At 40.3% G+C, this 17,876-nt stretch overlaps 1 protein-coding gene across 3 annotated transcripts in view; it reads left to right on the top strand.

The window, feature by feature from the left end:
• The window catches only part of KDM4C (lysine demethylase 4C), a 459,581-nt gene that overhangs the window by 323,596 nt on the left and 118,109 nt on the right, over positions 1–17,876 (top strand). For all 3 annotated transcript variants that reach the window (XM_019555111.1, XM_019555112.1, XM_019555113.1), the window contains exons 17-18: positions 2,328–2,383; positions 5,994–6,102. In XM_019555111.1, coding sequence (XP_019410656.1) covers positions 2,328–2,383; positions 5,994–6,102 — 165 coding nt within the window. The remainder of the gene's footprint in view (positions 1–2,327; positions 2,384–5,993; positions 6,103–17,876) is intronic.

The following is a 17,876-nucleotide window of genomic DNA, read 5'->3' as shown; positions in this document are numbered from 1 at the left end:
AGCCATAATGATCTGGGTTATATGCAAGAAGAAAGGCTTTTTTGGGGTGATCTCTTTCTAACATCTCTTCCCAACAATACAATCAGTCCAATAAAAGATATTGCCAAAAAAAATTTGCACTTGTTCAGTGCAGTCAAGGATGTGTGGATTAGAATTACCGGGCTACCTCTTCTTTTCTGCTGGGCTCCTAGCAACCAGGGAGTTTCAGGCTGAAGAGAGAAACAATCCAATCCTTCTGCCTGTGTAAGGTAAGGAACAGACCTGCCCCAGGGTACAAAAGAGGAACAGTTAGGGATAGAGAAATATGCATGGAACAGTATGGTAGCAATCCTAGATGCAGCACCAAACAACAGCCTATTTGGGGGGAAATATCTTTGGAGAAAAATGTCATTAGCCTTTTAAGGCTTGTGTGCACAGCACTTTAAAGCGGGCTAAATGCTTTTGCACCCCTTTAATGGTGTTGGTGTTTGCACACCTTAGTGGCGTATTGCGCATTAATTCCAGCTGCTGTAGGAAATTCAGTGGCATAATGCGCCTTAAATGACATGGGGTGCAGCAAACTAAAACTCCTTTGAGGAGTTTTGGTTTGCTTCCCCTACAGCCACAGAGCGAAGCACCGGGCTCGGTGCAGCTCCATGGCTCTGCAGGAAACCCTGCAGACAGCCTGGCAGCAGCCTGGGAAAGCAGCTCTGCCCAAGAAAAGTGGTGAGCCTGATTTCCTGCCCCCACCCTCCCTTCCCGAGTCTGCCTGCCTGCCTGAGTTGTACAAGGCACTAGTGCTTCCCTCCATGGCTGCAATGCCCCCTGGGACCACCCGAGCTGGGTGCCTGCAGACAGATGCTGCCTGGTGGGTGGGTGGGGGTGCCGCTGCTGTGGAGGGAAACACCTGGCCCCCCCACCCCTGCAGCCCAGGGACTGCTCTGCCTGCTGGCAGCTCCCCTCCCCCAGAGAGGCTGGTAAGTCAGTGGGGTGTGTGCATGATGCTGGGGTTTAATCAGCCCTAAATTGAAGTGGTGTTGTTTAAAAACCAGTGTTTCAATTTAGGGCCCCTGTGTTGTCTACACATGCCCTTAGGCTGCTTACTCTAAACACAATATAGTTTTAAATCCTCCCTGTCTGGAAGCAGATAGTGCTCTAGAAGAGCAGCTTCCTTCCATCTAATTTTCCTGTTTATCTCTCATCCTTATAATTGAATCTAACTTCTTCCTTGACTTTGAGCATGTGAGGGAACTACTCTGGGTACTAAGGTTCCTGTAAATAAAACAGGAATCACTTGCTTTTCTAAAGGGAAGTGGGATGTGATGGAATTGTCTTTATGATGAACAGTTGGATCCCAAGTGGTCTGTTCATTCAATTGCATCCTATTCCTTCAACACATAACTCAGCTACAATATTGTTCCTATTCTATAGATATATCACCTATGTAGTGCACTGCATGGGGAGAAGATAAACCTCAGATGAGAGCAAAAAATAGAACCATGGTAGAATAAATGGTAGATGGTAATAAAAATAGAAATCCAAAAGTGGGGTGGGGACCGGGAAGGAAAGAGAGAAAACAAGACAGTCAGGGGAAAAGGAGACAGAAAAATGTTGTTGCGGGAAGGTATTGGAGAGAGAGAATGGTCACAGAAGTGTAGACAAAGGATCTGTACCAGGGCAGGGTAGTAGGAGGTAGAGTAAGATGGTCTAAACACTAAATAACGGATCTGTTTAAAAGTTGCCATTCTTGCTGTGAGCCTTGAAAGCCGACAAGCTTTGGTTCTGTTTATCAATGGGTAAGGCAATTCTGGAATCTCATGAACTCTGAAATGAAAGTCTTTCCCAGTTCCCAGAGTGTATACGTCTGGGACCTAACAGCACGGGTGGCCAAGTGGATCTTAATTTCTGTGGAGAAGCATTAAGAAAAGTGGGCTTCCAAGTTTCACATGACTTAAAAGCAGTCAGATTTAAGCAATGACTCCATAATATGTTTTATTAATTTAATGCTTAGTGGTTTTAATGTGGTTTAAGTTTCTGGGTTCTGTGTTAATGCCAGACAAAAATCATTACAACTGATCTTTTAGGATCCTCTTATTTCACATTCTCTTAAATGTTGAAGAAAAATTCCTTCAGTTTTTTCAAGGGTCATATGCAAAACACATTTTTTGTTGATCTTTTTGCTTATTGTTCTTTCTTTATATTTTTGCATCGTTCGTGCTTAACATCTTGATGTTTATGAATGACATGTTATAAATGATCAATATAAAAATCCTTAAGAAGTAGGTGACTAGAATTGACTGTGCTAGCAATCAATCTGGCTTATTTGTTTTTATTACTATTTTTTTTAGGAATGCTGTCTTTGTAATTTGAGAGGTGGTGCACTCAAGCAAACTACGGACAAGAAGTAAGTAGTGGATATATAGAGGCCAATCTAATTAATTTTATACTCTATTACCATGCCCACTCCCGTACAAAGAAAGATTCTACATGTAATTATTTCAAAATGTCCTTTTAAGTTGAATTATTGCAGGATAAGTGTAACTCCCCTTGAAAATACTGTATTGTGCCACTGGCACTTTGTGAACATACTCAGTGTGCTAAAAAATAAAAATCGTTTTATTATTTGCATGTGCTTACCTATTCCAAATTCCATTCTGCTGGTCACTGTATAAAGAAAGCAAATGAAAGCTCATTTGTCATTGTTTGCATTGGCAAACCTTATTGTACAGGGAAGTGTACTTTCTTCTTTAGTCGTGGAATTTTATGATTCTAGTATTTAACACAGTACTTCTGAACTTTTTTTCAGACGCAGGCATTTACTGTATTGTTCTGCTGATAAGTTGTTATTTTTTCCTCAAAAAGAACCATAAAAATGACATTCAACTTATATGCAGGGATGACCTAGGATCAGGCCAATGTATTAAAGAATTAATTAAACTGAATCTTATTAAAATGGTCCTGGGTCTTGAAGTAGTTAGTTTTATTGTATTTCCATTTGATAATCATGATATCAGATCAATAATAACAGATGTTTATTCTTCATTATGTTGATAAAATCAAGGGCAGGATATTATTAAATATCTTTAGAAGATGAAATGGGAAAAGGATTTCTTCAGGTCCAGCTATAGAACAAGCTCCTATGTGTATTGCATCTTTGCTTGGAAACCTTTCCTTTAACTATACCAATACATTATGGACCTTTTTTCATTAAGCTTTGAATCACCAAAAGTGAATCTAGCTTGGTGATATAAATTCATCAAGCCCAAACTTCCTTTCAGTGTTTCCCTGCAGTAGTGTTTTGACCAATGATCTGCAGTTAGTTACGTGTTATATGGATGAATGGAACCTTTTCACTTGTGAACTTCCGACAGTGATTTTACTTTCCAAATACATTGGTACACTTCTATAAAACATTGAATTAAATATATATATATATATCTCCCACACATCATATGAAACTAATAACATGCTATTTAGATCCAGTCTAAACCATGTATCAAAATGTTTGTTTTCTGTTTACCTTTTTACTAAGCTGCACAAATGATTAAACAGAGATCCTCCCCCTTCCCTCCCCCCCCAAAAAACCCCAAAAAACACAAGGCAAGACAGTGCCACCTGACTAAAATGCAGCATGCCTGCTCTAGGTAGATCCCATGCAGCATGTTTTGAAACACTTGTATATTGCTTTTATGTACATTTTCTTAAAGATAGAGACACATCATCTGCTGGTAGTTTCAATGTGCACATTGCAAAGGGTTACTTTTGGTTCGAAGTCTGCAGCTTTATGTTATGCCCAATTGTTGGCTTCTGTTACGGAGTTAGGGAATGGTGACTCTGTACAAGAAACCTCAACTACTGTATAATAAATTACACTTGTTATGCCCCTTTGACTCCCTCTCTCGCACTTGATCCAGAGTGTCATGCATTTGGACACTATCCACCCCTTCAAACTTCTAAGCATTTTCAAATCAGCCTGCCACAAATATGTCATCTTTTTTTTTTTTTTTACTAAGTTGTAGGATCCCTCCTTACACTTAATGATGAGATCATAATTAAGGGTAGGAAGGGAGGTCCAGGATGGACCTAATTTGCAACAGATTTAAGACCTAATGATGTCTGAGTGCTGGGAGGTTGAGAACTTGACTGTTCAGGAGAGCTGATAACTCCTTTGTCAAATCCGATACAGGTCTTGCTTCAAATCTTGGTAGTCTGAGATACCAGATAAATCTTGTGCTAATGATTTATAGAAAAGCTTTATAATTACAACACTTCTGTGCCTTCCCCCCGACTTGCTGTTAGACAGTTGGTGTGAAGTTTATCTGGCTTTACTGGCATGCATTTATGATAAGACTGTATGAATTAAAAGAAAGATTAAGTGCATCTAAAACAATGTTTCTGTAAATTGTAACATAAAGAAAATATTCTCCATAAGAGTCTGATGTGGCATAAAGTCTTTATAGGCACTCATTTACAATGACCTGCATAACTCATGAATGGCTGTCATTTTTGAGTACTGTTCCCATATCTCACTCTTGCCTATAAAACTTTTATACCACACTGCACCAGCACACATTGTTCCTGTATATCACCATAGCTTTTTCTAAATAGTTTTCTCAAATTTGAATGGCTGAAATGGTATTGCACTGTACTGCAGCAAATAAGAAGAGATTCTGTTGTGCTGCTCCTCCTGAAAAATGTGCCCCATTCCTGCCTCCCCTGGACCTACTGAGATCCTCATTTTCTGCACATCTCAGGAAATATTCAAAAACGGGCACTGCTTTAATGGGCCTAGTAGGATAGCAACAAAGGATGCATAGAGCAAATATTAAGAGTTAGAGTCAAATTGTTCACCCTCCTTCAAGTCTTAGGTTCATTACCATCATTTCTCCTGTCCCCCTTGGATAACTTAGGAGTCTCACTGAGACATTTGCTAAGCTTCAGCTGACCCCTTAGTTCTCCTCAACAAAGCTGTTCTCTCAACTTTCATTTTAGCTTAACAAAGGGATATATGGGGAGAGTATCTATATTGCAGTCCAGTACTTCAAGTTTGTGGCAGTAAATCATACTAGTAGCTAATATAAACAAATAGAGCATATGGTATTTTACCAGAAGACTTCTGAAGTTGCTGTAAAGTAGGTTTAGGCTGATTTCTTAGTTATATGCAGCATTGATCCTAGGTGTCCTCAGTTGCCTTCATCACTCGCAAGGAATCCAGTTCACAGGTGGCACTATGAACATTGCTAGGAGAACGGAGCATCTCTTCCACTGTTATGTCAAGTTCTGATAGGGTAATAAGGCTGTTTCATTCTGCTCTGACTCTGTGCCCCTTTTTCTGGCAGCCCAAATTGCTGTTAGTGTAACTGGTTTCTACATTTTGGCAGCTGAGTGCATGAAAGTGAATATGTGGCTAATTTAAAAGTACCTGCTATGATATGATTAGCATTAGTCCAGAAAGCTGCAGGTTAGACCATGTATTGCTTACAAATGGAAGATAGCGACCATATGTGCAAGTATTGTTGGCACCACTACAAAAAACCTTTGCAGTTTATAAATAAAGTATAAATGGCACTTTTCAAAATTTAACCTGAAGGGGTGTTTACAACAGGAAGTGTTAACTTAAGAATTTCTCTGTAAGATTGAAACAGAACATTTCTGTCAAATATTTCCCAGTCTAGACTGATGATTCTTATTCAAGAACATTTCTTCTTGCAATATATATGTAAGTTTTATTTGAATGGCAGGAAATGGACACAATATTGCCATCAATTTTGTAGGACACTTCATTTAGTATATAGTGCAGATCTTTTCTTCTCTGATATTTATTGAATTTTCAGATAATTTTCTAATACTGCATAAAAATAAATTTTAAATATAAACACTATTTCTTGATCTTGGATTTAAAAAGGAATTTGATGGAAGAAAGATTGGGTAGTTTCATTTGAGGCATGGAATCTTTTTAACTATATCTTCTTTGTAAATATTTTTTGATGTCACTGACCTACCACTTTTCACAGGTGGGCACATGTGATGTGTGCAATTGCAATTCCTGAAGTCAGATTTCGAAATGTCACAGAACGGACACCTATAGACACTAGTAGAATACCTTTGCAGAGATTAAAATTGGTGAGTAATAAGGCTGAATTAATTACATTTTATAGGTATTGTGCTGTTTTGAAATGTGTACAAAATTCTATGTATAGTTAATATTAACTATTGCACACTTTTATTTCAGGGAAAGAATAAATAATCAAAATCAGTTAAACTGAAATTTCTCATAGTGGGTTAGATATTTTCATTCATTGGCATTGTTTTGGTTTATGGTCTTGGGTAAACAACTTTTGCTCTAGAATGAAAAAGGGTGAAACAATGAGTAGTTTCAATCACTAAGCTAAAACTATTGGGGCTGCTCATTGAGGATCCAGCTGAAACCCAAATAAACCAGCATATCTCAGAATTTGTACGATTTTTTTCACGAGGTATTTTTGCCTTAAGGGAACCTTTTATGGAGTTAAAATGATAAAAGACCTGATATTTTTACCATCTGGGAATTGAAAAATGTGCACCAATCAAATCGCATGTTATATTGAACTAATAAATAGCTCCCCAAGGCATTGAAAAAGGCAAGAAACAAACACAAATGCTTCAACTACAAATACTAGGACCCATGTATAGCCCCCGTATAACCCTGTCATCACACATTTGCCCTGGATTAGTGAGAAACATGTAAAAGCTGATCTCAAAGAGAATATTCCCTGCTGAGTTAGACCTAAATTACTTAATTTGCCAGACTGTACTTCAATGTGACATCGTCTTCCTCTGACAAAAGGAAAATGATCCCCTGCCCAATATTTTAAAAATATTTGGAAAATAACCCTATTTCTTCTCTTTGTCCACTCCATAAGTAATTGGAGGAAAGATTGCTGATGTACTTAACCTGAAGATACTCTTTAATTGCTCCAGCTTTGTGAATTATTCTTCTTTTAATTTATCTGCTATGCTTTATATTTTATAACCATTGGAGTTGACCTCAAATTCTTGATCTGAAAATACCAGTTTTGGAAGTACTAACTATAAATAAGATGATCTTCAATTTTGATGTCTCCAAATAGTTACTTACATTATGACAGTAACCTAGTTGGTAATTGTTAATCCAGTAGTTATTTTCAAGGTATTGTGGAATTGAAATGTGAATTTGCCTCCTGTGACTTGAACAATAACAGAATAGTAAGAGCCTTCTGGAAGAAGGCTTGAATGAATTTTAAATTAATGAGCTATTAATTTATTAATGTAGTTATTGTTTTAAGAGGCAAAATGCATGGACTTTTGTGACGTTACATAATATGCAAAGTTGTAGGCCATCCACTGGCTGTCATTTATCTGCAGATCACTGATAGTTTTAAACACCTTTCTATCACTGGAAGCTTTTTCTTTTGTTTTTCTCCTTCCATTTACGTATGGCTGAGTACATTTCTCTCAAATGGTAAAAACTCTCTTAAATATTTTTATAGTATGAAGCCACCAGTTTCCATTAGGCTATGTGTATATTGCTGGTGCTTCCCCCCATGGATTGCTGAATGTTTAGATGTATTAATGTATTATCCTGCCTGCCTTGGTGCTTTTTTTTTTTTTTTTTTTTTTTTAGGGGAAGGGGCTGCATTACGGATGTTATACCATATTTACCCAAACCCAAGATGACCCTTTCAGACAACCCCCCAAGTAATTAGATCTTATACATGGAGAATTTATAAATCTACACATTTTCCATGTATAGAATCTAATCATTGGAGGATCACCTTAAAATTCATCCCCATCACCACTGCAGCGGGAAAAACAGTGGTTGGGGACCCGTGTCAGACGATGGCTATCAGGTGATGGGGGGAGCAATGAGAGACAGGCAATATGGGGAAAACAGCTTGGCCTCTGATTCTTCACTTATCCTTCCTTGTGCCTGCCTCCCCCTGCCTGCCCCCTCTACTCCCCCACAGCCTTGGATTCCATCCTCTTAAGCCTCTGTCATCTTCCTGCCACTTCCTTTCCTTCCTCCCCCTCTTCCTACGTCTGCCTACCTTTTCTCTTGGGATGGAGCCTGCCAGTGCCAATCTAGCCTGGGGCCACCTTATTCTTTATTCTAAGATGTGAGGCTTTCCCCCACCATGTTAAATGAGAGGAAAAAACATCATCTTGGAATCAAGTAAATACAGTAATAAAGAAATTCAGATGAATAAAATGAAGGTGGAACCATGACACATCATAGTGCCATAAATGGACTACTGCAGACAGTTTACTTTATTGTAATCTCAGTTGAGAAAATTAAACCTTGCTTTTCCCAGCCTGGGTTAATTGCATTCAATTTACAATGAGTGACAATTGTTCATACATCTCATTAGTAAATCTAATGCAGGTTCATCATGCAGTTCAACCTTCCTAAAAGGTTTTATAATGATTTAATATCTGTAGCCAATACACTGCTGCTACTTGAGAGATCAGCAAGCAACAGAAGAAATGGGCAAAGTTCTCTTAACTTCAGCAGCCTGCTAATGCTTCAAAAATGAAGAACACTGTTACAAAACTCAACTGTTTTATTTACTTTTTAGCATACTCATATTCATAGGAATTTTCCGTATTAGCTGACAAAACTATAATTTTTGCCTTGTATTGCTTTGGTAAAAAATTATTTTCAGAGGTTTCTGTTCAGTGCCAGGGGGACAGTGTTTTTAAAAAGATCAGATGTTGCCATGATCAAGTTATTTTATCATGTTGGCCCTTTAAATCCAGGTAGAGGAAACGCATTTAACTGCCAGCTAATTCCTTGTATCTCCTGGCTTCTACTTACAACATTCAGATTTTTATCAAAGGGTGAATTGTGCAAATAATGTCCAGGAGATTGTCATGATAGCTTTTCATTAGACAAAATAAATAAAGATAATGGAAGAAGGACCTTGCAAAGAGACCCTCCTTGTTTGAGTAGTCACATGCTGCCATAGGCAATCTTCAAAAAGTGTCTCAACACCCATCTTGCTGGGGTCATCTGATCCCAGCAGTCTTTCCTGCCCAAGTGCAGAGGGGCTGGAGCCAATGATTTGTAAGGTCCCTTCCATCCCTAACAACTATGAAATAGCAAGTCAGTAGAGATGTAATAGTGGACTATGAAAAATTACGGCCTTGCAGTAGAAGACCGGGTTGAGTTGTTTCAAGTGAAAAGATTTCTCAGTCTGAGCAAGGCAGTTGGATCCTGAAGATAAAAGACTGAGGTTATGAATTGTCATAAAGAGATTGAGGTCTGATAGAGCTATCCAGCAAATTTGAAACGCTATTTTTTTTAAATGGTTGGGGTAGGCATCATACCAAAAAATGAAAGTTAAGAAATGCAAAGAAAAGTATTTCCTTCTATTCTGGAGGGTTCACTTGAAGTAAAAACAAACAATACTCCACCTCCCTGCAAAAAAACCCGAAAAGATGTACCTTTTATGTCATGCAAACCTTCTCAGACCTTTGAGTACATGAGATGATTCTGGTTGGTTTTAATTATAAGCAAGGAATCATGGAAAATAATGATAGAAACTAGGTAAAAACAAACAGAACCAGTTGAGAGTAGATTTCTACCTCTTATTTCCAAAGATATGCAGTGTGAGTTGACACTCCCTCTTTGCACTATCCACCAATATCAAAGCATATAAGAAGTCAGTGTTTGCCTTTTAACAAATTAAACAACATCTCTTTGTTATTCAGCTAGTATATATATGGATTGGTGTTAGATAGCTTTTAGCTCACAAGGCATTGTGGGTCAGAATCAGTGTGTTTTATATCAGTCTTCATATCATGTAATATATACCAGTATGGTATACACTCATTCCTTCCCAAGCAAATCAGTGTTTGTATTATGTTTACAGTATTATTTTCAACAACTGCTTTCTGTTTGCACATTAATGGGTTCATCTAGCCAATTTATGTAATTGGTTTTAGATTTTATATAATGTCAAAATGCCTTTATATTACTTTGCCTCACATTTAATGTGTTGTTTATTCCATATAATTTCTGTGTTGCTTAAAATTTACATGCCATGCTAAAATGTTCATTATAAAATATTGTCAATCAAACCACAATAATAAAATATATTGTATGTTGTTGAATAATAGGATGATGCTGTGTTCACCAACAGTAAATATGTTTGAATGATAGGGGCTAGGAATAATAGTTTGCACATTCAGTGTTATATTGTGGGTCTGATTCCACAGTCATACCAATCTTATGTTGTTGCAACTCATTGACTTCAGTAAAGGTACCACTGGTTTGAATAGAATGAGAATAGAATAGAATCAGTCCCTTCTGTTTTGTTATCGCTGCTGCTGCTGCTATTGGGGGAGAGGTTTTATTTTCCCCATAAGTTTTAGGTTTTGCAGCTGTTCATAGGGTTTAAAATACCCTTCCTAAAACAGTGGTAAACTAGGAAGAAGTTTTAAATCAAAATTTTGTGAAGAGTGGAGCTTGTAGTGTTTTTTCTTATGTTTGCAAACTTGGGCAAAAATAGTTAGTGAAGGTCTTGTCTTGGAACATAGGGTGTGTAGACACAGACATGGGGTGCAGACAAACAGTTGAACTGTTTCAACAGTGTTACTGATTGGGAACTGGTTCATAATTGTCCCTGGAGAGAAATGTGCACATGTATGCGGCTAAGAGTTCTAAGCAGAACCCTCATCTTTTAGGGATGGCACTGCTGCCAAAATGTCACCAAGCGGTGGTAGAGTACCCAAATTATCCTGCCTTCCAGGGGTCAGTGCCCATAGGTTTCTCCAGGATTCCTCTAGAGAGGGTAGAAGACCTGGATTAGGGTATGGGGTTGGAGTGGAGGGGCTGCCAGATTCTGGGGGACTGCATGGACTTGTAGTTTCTAGGCGGTAGGGTGTTCTTCCTTCCCACCCCCTTCTCAGGAGTTCCCAGGATTTTCCAATGGTGCAAGTACCTTGCATTACCAGCAAAAGATGCAGAGATTGTAGACGTGTGTGCAGGGTGCAGCATGCAGGGCAGGGCTTGGTTGCAAGAGTGCAGCACAGAGGGGGAGGAACAATTAACAGTTAGTGGGGTAATTTACTTCACATTACACATGGAATTGACAGCTGTTCTGTTCTAAGTGCCCACTATGCAATTGCAATTGCTCTGCTTCCCTCCCTGTCCCCAAACACTTGACTGGAATTTATAGTTACAGGCAACCACCCACCCACTATAAGCAGGGGGCTACAAAGCCCTCTGCCCAAACCTGGCAACCCTCCACCCCAAATGAGCCTGGGACGCATGCTCAGGTTCTTTAGCAGGGAAGTGAAACTGTTACAGAGGCTTTCTACTTCCCTGCCCCTGAGGGGACTGTGGTTTCTTTAGGCCAGGGGTAAGCAACGTGTTTTAGTCAGAGTGCCGAAACCCCCACAAAGCCTTCCTTGGAAGGTGCCGGAGTGCCGGCATGCCAGAAAAACAAAATGAGGGCAGGGGGGTACATGGCAGGATGCCCTGTATGTGTCTCCTGCCCCCCCAGCCCAGGCTCTGTTGCTGGCAGCAGCTACCCAGAACCGGGGAGGCTCCAAACAGCTGTGCCGGGCTCTGGGGCCCAGGCATCAGCTCTGTACTGGCATGTGTACCCACATGTCAGCAGGCAGTGGGGGAGGGGCCTGAGGCGGCGCAACCCCGGTTTCTCCCTTGCTCCTGGCACAGAGCTGGTGACTGGACTCTGGAGCCCGGTGCAGCTGTTTGTAGCCAGTTTGGGCTCTGGGCCTCTGCAGCAAGCAGCGGGCAGGCTGCAAACAGCTGTGCAGGGCTCCACAGCTCTGGCATCAGCTCGGTGCTGGTGGCAACTGCGCGTGCACCTTGGGGTGGGCTGTGCTGCCCTGCTGTCTGCCCTGAGGTGCGCGCACAGTCACCGCCAGCACGGAGCTGATAACGGAGCTGTGGAGCCTGACGCAGCTGTTTGCAGCCTGCCCGCTGCTTGCTGCAGCTGCCCAGAGCCCAGGCTGGTTACAAACAGCTGCACTGGGCTCCAGAGCCCAGTCACCAGCTCTGTGCCAGGAGTGGGGGAGAGATCGGGGTTGCACTGCCTCAGGCCCCTCCCCCATTGCTTGCTTTGACGCATAGGTGCACGTGCCGGTACGGAGCTGATTCCTGGGCTCTGGAGCCCAGCACAGCTGTTTGGAGCCTCCTGGCTGCAGCTAGCCCCGGCTCTGGGTAGCTGCTGCCAGCCACAGAGTCCAGGCTGCTCCCAGCAGGAAGCTGGGATGCTATAAGCCCTGCTGGGAGCAGCCTGGGCTCAGCAGCTACCCAGAGATGGGGCTGGCCATGGTGTGCCAAGCAAAATGGCCTTGCGTGCCATGCTCGGCATGCGTGCTGGGGGTTGCCAACCCCTGCTTTAGGCAATAGGTCTTCAGGCAGTAGAGTCTTGGATGCATCCCAGAGTAGCCTCATTGCCCTGCACATATTTATAGGGTTGAGAAGTGGTACAGTTTGGGATGCTTGGAGGACTGACTAGACAGTAGGCATGGAATAGTCTGTGTCCACAGATAACATTGGATCAGTTCAAGGAGGTCTAGCTCAAACTAATACTTTATTTTCCCGGTGTGCTTTTGAAACATTTCAGGAAGTTTGAACTAGTCTAAAATGGCCTGTGCACCTACACCCTTGGGGTTTAAAATTTTGAATATTCCAAGCCTGACATCTGTCCACACCTATAATGGCTAGGACTGTGTCTTGTATTCTAGATACAGGTCTATGCTATAAATGGTGAAGACCTGCATCATACTAAGGTTACCACACGTCCAGGTTTTCCCAGAAAGGGAAAACCTGGTCCCTGTCCTCGTATCTGGGTGGGTTTTTAAAATGGGAGCAAATGTCCGGGTTTTTGGTCTTCCTCTGTTTTCCTGGGAACTAGCAGCTTGGGACTGCTTGGGGCTGGGAGCAGCGGGCAAGGTGATTGGCTGTTGGGAGTCCCATGCTCTGTGCACGGGCCCTGACAAACTCCCAGATAAGAGGCACAGAGTTTGTGCAGTGCACATGTGTGTGGGAGCTGCAGGGGCAGCATGGCTGGAGGGGCAGAGGCTGTAGGTCAGGAGTGAGGGGCACGGGCAGGGCTGAAGGGACAGGGGCTGCAGATCAGGAGCGAGGGGCACTGGCAGGGCTGGAGGGGGGCAGGGGCTTAGTGAGGGGAAGAGGCAGGGCATGGGTATTTCACTGCCCCCCCCCATAATCATATACTCTTCCTCCCTTTTCACCCCTTCTTTCACCCACCATAGGTGTCCTCTTTTTTGATATTGGAAATACGGTAACTCAGGAAAATAAAAGGCCTGCCAGGGTTCCTTATCATGCAATAGTGCAGTAGCTATTCTGTTTCCAAAGCCAATGTAATTTGTATTCCCCTCCATAGACAGACCCAACTGTGGTTTCACATTCTGTCTTCCTTGTGTCACTCACTTCAAAGTATCCAGAGGGCCTAGTCTTATGAAGCCCTTGAAGTCAGCTGAACAGAAGCTGAAGTTGTGCTGTCTTTGTAAGCATGTAAGAATGTGAATACCCTCACCTTCTTTCATGTAGGATTGGGAACAGGGACAGCCTCGCCCAGTGTACATAAAGACAAGTGTTTTAACGACTAAAGGACTCTTTCAAGTTACAGCTTTTGATTTTTGTAAACTATCCTGAGAAAAAAAACAGTCTAGTTACTACTCGGGTGTTGCTGGTAGCAGTTAAAGCTGTGTGAGGCTCATAATAAAACTGTCAAAACATTCCCTTGTCATAGGTTTTATTACAAAATCCAAAACTTTAATATATTACTACTTAGTTATAGAATTGACTGCTTTGCAAGGGTACTTTGCAAGGGTTTAGAAGGGATGGTCTCTGCTCCAGCGATTTCACAGTCTAAGGACAAATGAGTAGGCAATGGTAATGGGAAAGGCAGCTGAAATGCTATTTGTATGCTAGTGAACTTGATTCACTCTAGGTAACAAAGCAGAAATGAAACTTTAAGAGGGATTAAGTAGTATAACCCTTCTGGATGAACTCAGGGTTACATGAATAAAGTATAGTGGAAAATGGTTAGGATTTGAAAGATAGGGAGATAGGATTGGGAGCATTGGTGGAAAGGTTTGGACAATATGAATTTTGTTATGGACAGAAGAGGCTAATTTCTGCTGAGTTCTGAAGGGTGTGACTGCTTGCACCGGTTAGTGAGCTGGAGTGAAAGAAAAGTTTATAAAAGAATTAGGCCAGGTGCAAGGCAAGCACAATTTAATAGCATCTGATGATTACAAGTCAAAAGCTGATAGAATGTGGAGGTTTTAGCTGAGCTTAATCTTGGTTTTGGTTCCATTTCAGCCCAAATATATCAGTGAAAGTGTTTTCCTTGGCTGCTTAGTTTTATGCAGCTCTGGCTGATAGAAAGCAGATTGTGAATTCCAGACTCCATTGAAGCTAATAGTAAAACGCCGCTTACTTCTGTGGAACCAGCAATTCTCCCAGAGTACGTAAATATACCCTGTAATTTCAGACCAACATTATTACTCAGTTCCAGTCCTGAACAGTTTTAGTTCTAGTCCATGGCCACATTGTATAATAAAGCAAAGAAATCTCTGGAGATCTGAAGCCAAATTTGACTTCTCAAAAACCCTGCAACTTCCACCGGTTTCCAGAGATTAGCCAGCAAATATATGCTGGCAGGGATATCTGGGCTTGATTCCAATTTACAGTTAGGCCTCTTTACACCGTGATAGCTGTGATTTTAAGTCACAGGCACATAAAAAAGTTACCATAAGGCAAAAAAGGCCTGGAATGTATATAGTGTCTCACTTTACAGTAACTGCCTTTGGACGTGCTCTTACTTGAAGTAAATTGAAGCCAACCCACATTGCTCCTCTTGGGTTAGTAGTAAAGTACTGCAGATTAGCTTCATTTACCTGAGGTCAGATTATGTATCTGGGGAATTACTGCAAAGTAGTTAATGCATGGTAATCCCAGCCCTCATTTACCTCATAGTAACTTGTTCATGAGCATGTGCTCTGAGAGACACAGGCCCAGTGTGGTTAAATGTTTCTTCTGACATAAAAATAACAGTTAAAATGTAATCAATATCTGTCCTTTACTAAACACATGCATTTAAACTGTCATCTTTAAAATAATTTTTGGATGATTGATGCATCAATTCAATAGCAAGATGCATGATCTAACTTAGATAATATCAGTGCTTTAACATGCTTCAGTATTACAAACTGACTTTTGTCATTATAGGCTGTTGCTGGAATGCTGTACTGAAACGTATATAATGTGCCTTTGTTTCTTTATCGGTAGAGCTTCCTATTATTTTTACATTTGAAATCCTATTTCTCCAACAAAATAGAGGTAGAAAATGAGTCTTGGAATAGCTGAAGTTGCCCTCGGGCTTTTGATGACCTCAAATTTGTATTTGACAAGTGAACCGAATATAAGCACAAGTGTACTCTGAGTGAGGAACATTATTTTGAAAAGAAATTTACACTGCAATGATGACTGATCTACAAGCCTTTCAGAATCTGGCTGAGGCCATAATGTTTTGTTTAGAAGCCTATACACTTTAAAATTTGTACCTGAAGGCAAATAATAGTGAGCTCAAAAGCCAAAGATTATAGTTTTGAAAGGTACATCAATTCTGAAAATAGAGAGGTTTCACTGTGGTATGCCAACTGAAGAGTGGAATGGAGGGAAAAAAAGTGAGAGCGCTTTTAAAAGAATGGGCAAGTATTCTCTTGCCTATCTTTCTAGTTTAATAAAAATAATCCTAAAATTAGAATTAAATACATTTGCAGGCATTGCTTATCTTCTGTGTTGTAATTTTGCAATAACAGTCATTTGTTAACCTATAGTGGAATTGTAGAACCACTGCAGCTGTATTTCTGTAAGAGTAGAGAAATGCTTGACAGTGATGTATACCACCATTATTATGCATTTCTGGCAAGGTAAAGAAGTATTGATTACCTTTCAGCATTTCTAAAAATATTGCTAGAAGGACAATCAAGAAAACTCATTATGTTATTCATAAACTTATGCATTAACTAGTTCATTTGCACACACATTTAAGGAAAAAGAAAGCAAAATAGAGACTCAAGTTTGTTTGATTTATATTTCCAAATTATTTAACATTATTATTGAATCAACTTTAAATAGCACAGTCACTTACTTTTCCCCTCAATTAAAACAATGTGAAACTAAAGATGATACAATAATTGATTAAAATACTACAATTTATAATGCCAGTTAAAAATGTACTGACTCATTAAAATCATGTACAAAACACAATTTAGAGTGCATACTTATGTTACTATCTTTGTAAGATTTTTAATAAGTATGGTGTAAAAAATGTGCATTACCAGCTGTATAGTCCTTACTGTCAGAATGATTTGCTACAATGAATAGATCCTATTGCAAACTGTCAAATTTGTATATTGCTGTAATACTGAGCCATAAAATCTTTTGAATAAAATGGAAAATGTTAGATGGGCCTGACTAAAAATAATATTTTTGAAGACTAGCAATATCTGTAAGAGTGAAAGCAGAATGCTCATAAAGTTAACTAGTTACTCTAAATTCTCCTTTCCACGTAGATGAAAAATCATGTTTGCAAAATTAAATTGATTTTTACTTTTAAACATCGTTTGAAATTATGTCTATTCTTTGAATTACCAAAGATTATTTGAGGCAAGAATGGAGTACATTTGTTGGAAGTAGGAATTGGTATTTTGGTTTGTGTGTCTGTATACAAATAAATTACCATTAATAAAATAATATGATTGAGAAACCTAACTCAAATTAAAGTTTCTCACCCAACTTTCTCTTGAGCATGTGGCACTTATCTCTTGATTAATGGTATTAATTTAGATCAATTGAGTATTATGTTTTCACAAGTGATGCAGTAATACTACATGGCAACAGTTAGCATTGTTGGAACATCCTTAACGTTTCCAGACTTCTGAATGATTGCTTACAGGGCATTTTTCATTTTATTGGCAATCCTGTTTTTGTTAAGATTATTAGTGGTATTAATTAGTAGTAATGCCACTAATAATGGTTCAGTTTTAAGTGGGGGAAAAAAGCAAGTGTGACTCCACAAGGTCTGATGTCCTTAGCAGTGGAATTTGTGAATTTCTCTATCTGGACACCATGAGATTGATAACACCTGAATCCATCACAGATCGGTTAAACCCAAACATCTTGAAAGGACTGATATCAACTGAATGAAAGCATTCTGTTTCAGCCCCAAACATCATTAGTGTCTGAACCTTGTATGGTAGTGGTTCAGACCTATATGTCGGTAATGGCTGGCTAGCAGGCTGGATTCAGACAGCAGAACCATATGATCCAGTCTGTGGATGTGGGGCTTCAGTGGCATTTGGCAGTGTGGGGTAGTTATTTTCCAGTGCCTCCGTGGGGAAGGGTGGTGGTGGCAGTGGCTGGGTCCTAGCACCTGCCAATCCATCCACCTTTGACTTGGACTGGATCATTGTCCTGCAGCCTAAAAAGGTTGCCAACTACTGATTATATGGCTTCATGGGAATTTTAGTTCTGAGTCCACCATTTTCTGGTGTAGAATCTATTGTCTTGTTGGGATCCATCATCCAAGATTCACAGTAGTCTGCTTATGGGTCTGAGCCACATTGGTGCCTCAAGCAGATGCAGTGATTAATGCTGAGCAAAAAAGAAATGAAACATTTAATTTCTAATCAACAAAATGAAATGGTTTAGGGGATGGAGAGTGAGTTTGGGGCCATGTGAGAACATGGGGCGGTTGTGGGACAGGGTGCTCGTGTGGTTTCATAGTTTCATAGTAGCTAGAGTCGGAAGGGACCTAGGTAGATCATCTAGTCCGACCCCCTGCCTGAGCAGGAAAGAGCACCGGGGT

The sequence above is a fragment of the Crocodylus porosus genome, unplaced genomic scaffold (genome assembly GCF_001723895.1).
Source record: "Crocodylus porosus isolate Cpor-Errol unplaced genomic scaffold, CroPor_comp1, whole genome shotgun sequence".
Lineage (NCBI taxonomy): Eukaryota > Metazoa > Chordata > Crocodylia > Crocodylidae > Crocodylus > Crocodylus porosus.
Note: the sequence above shows the minus strand (reverse complement) of the source record. Positions and strands in the feature narration are given on the sequence as shown.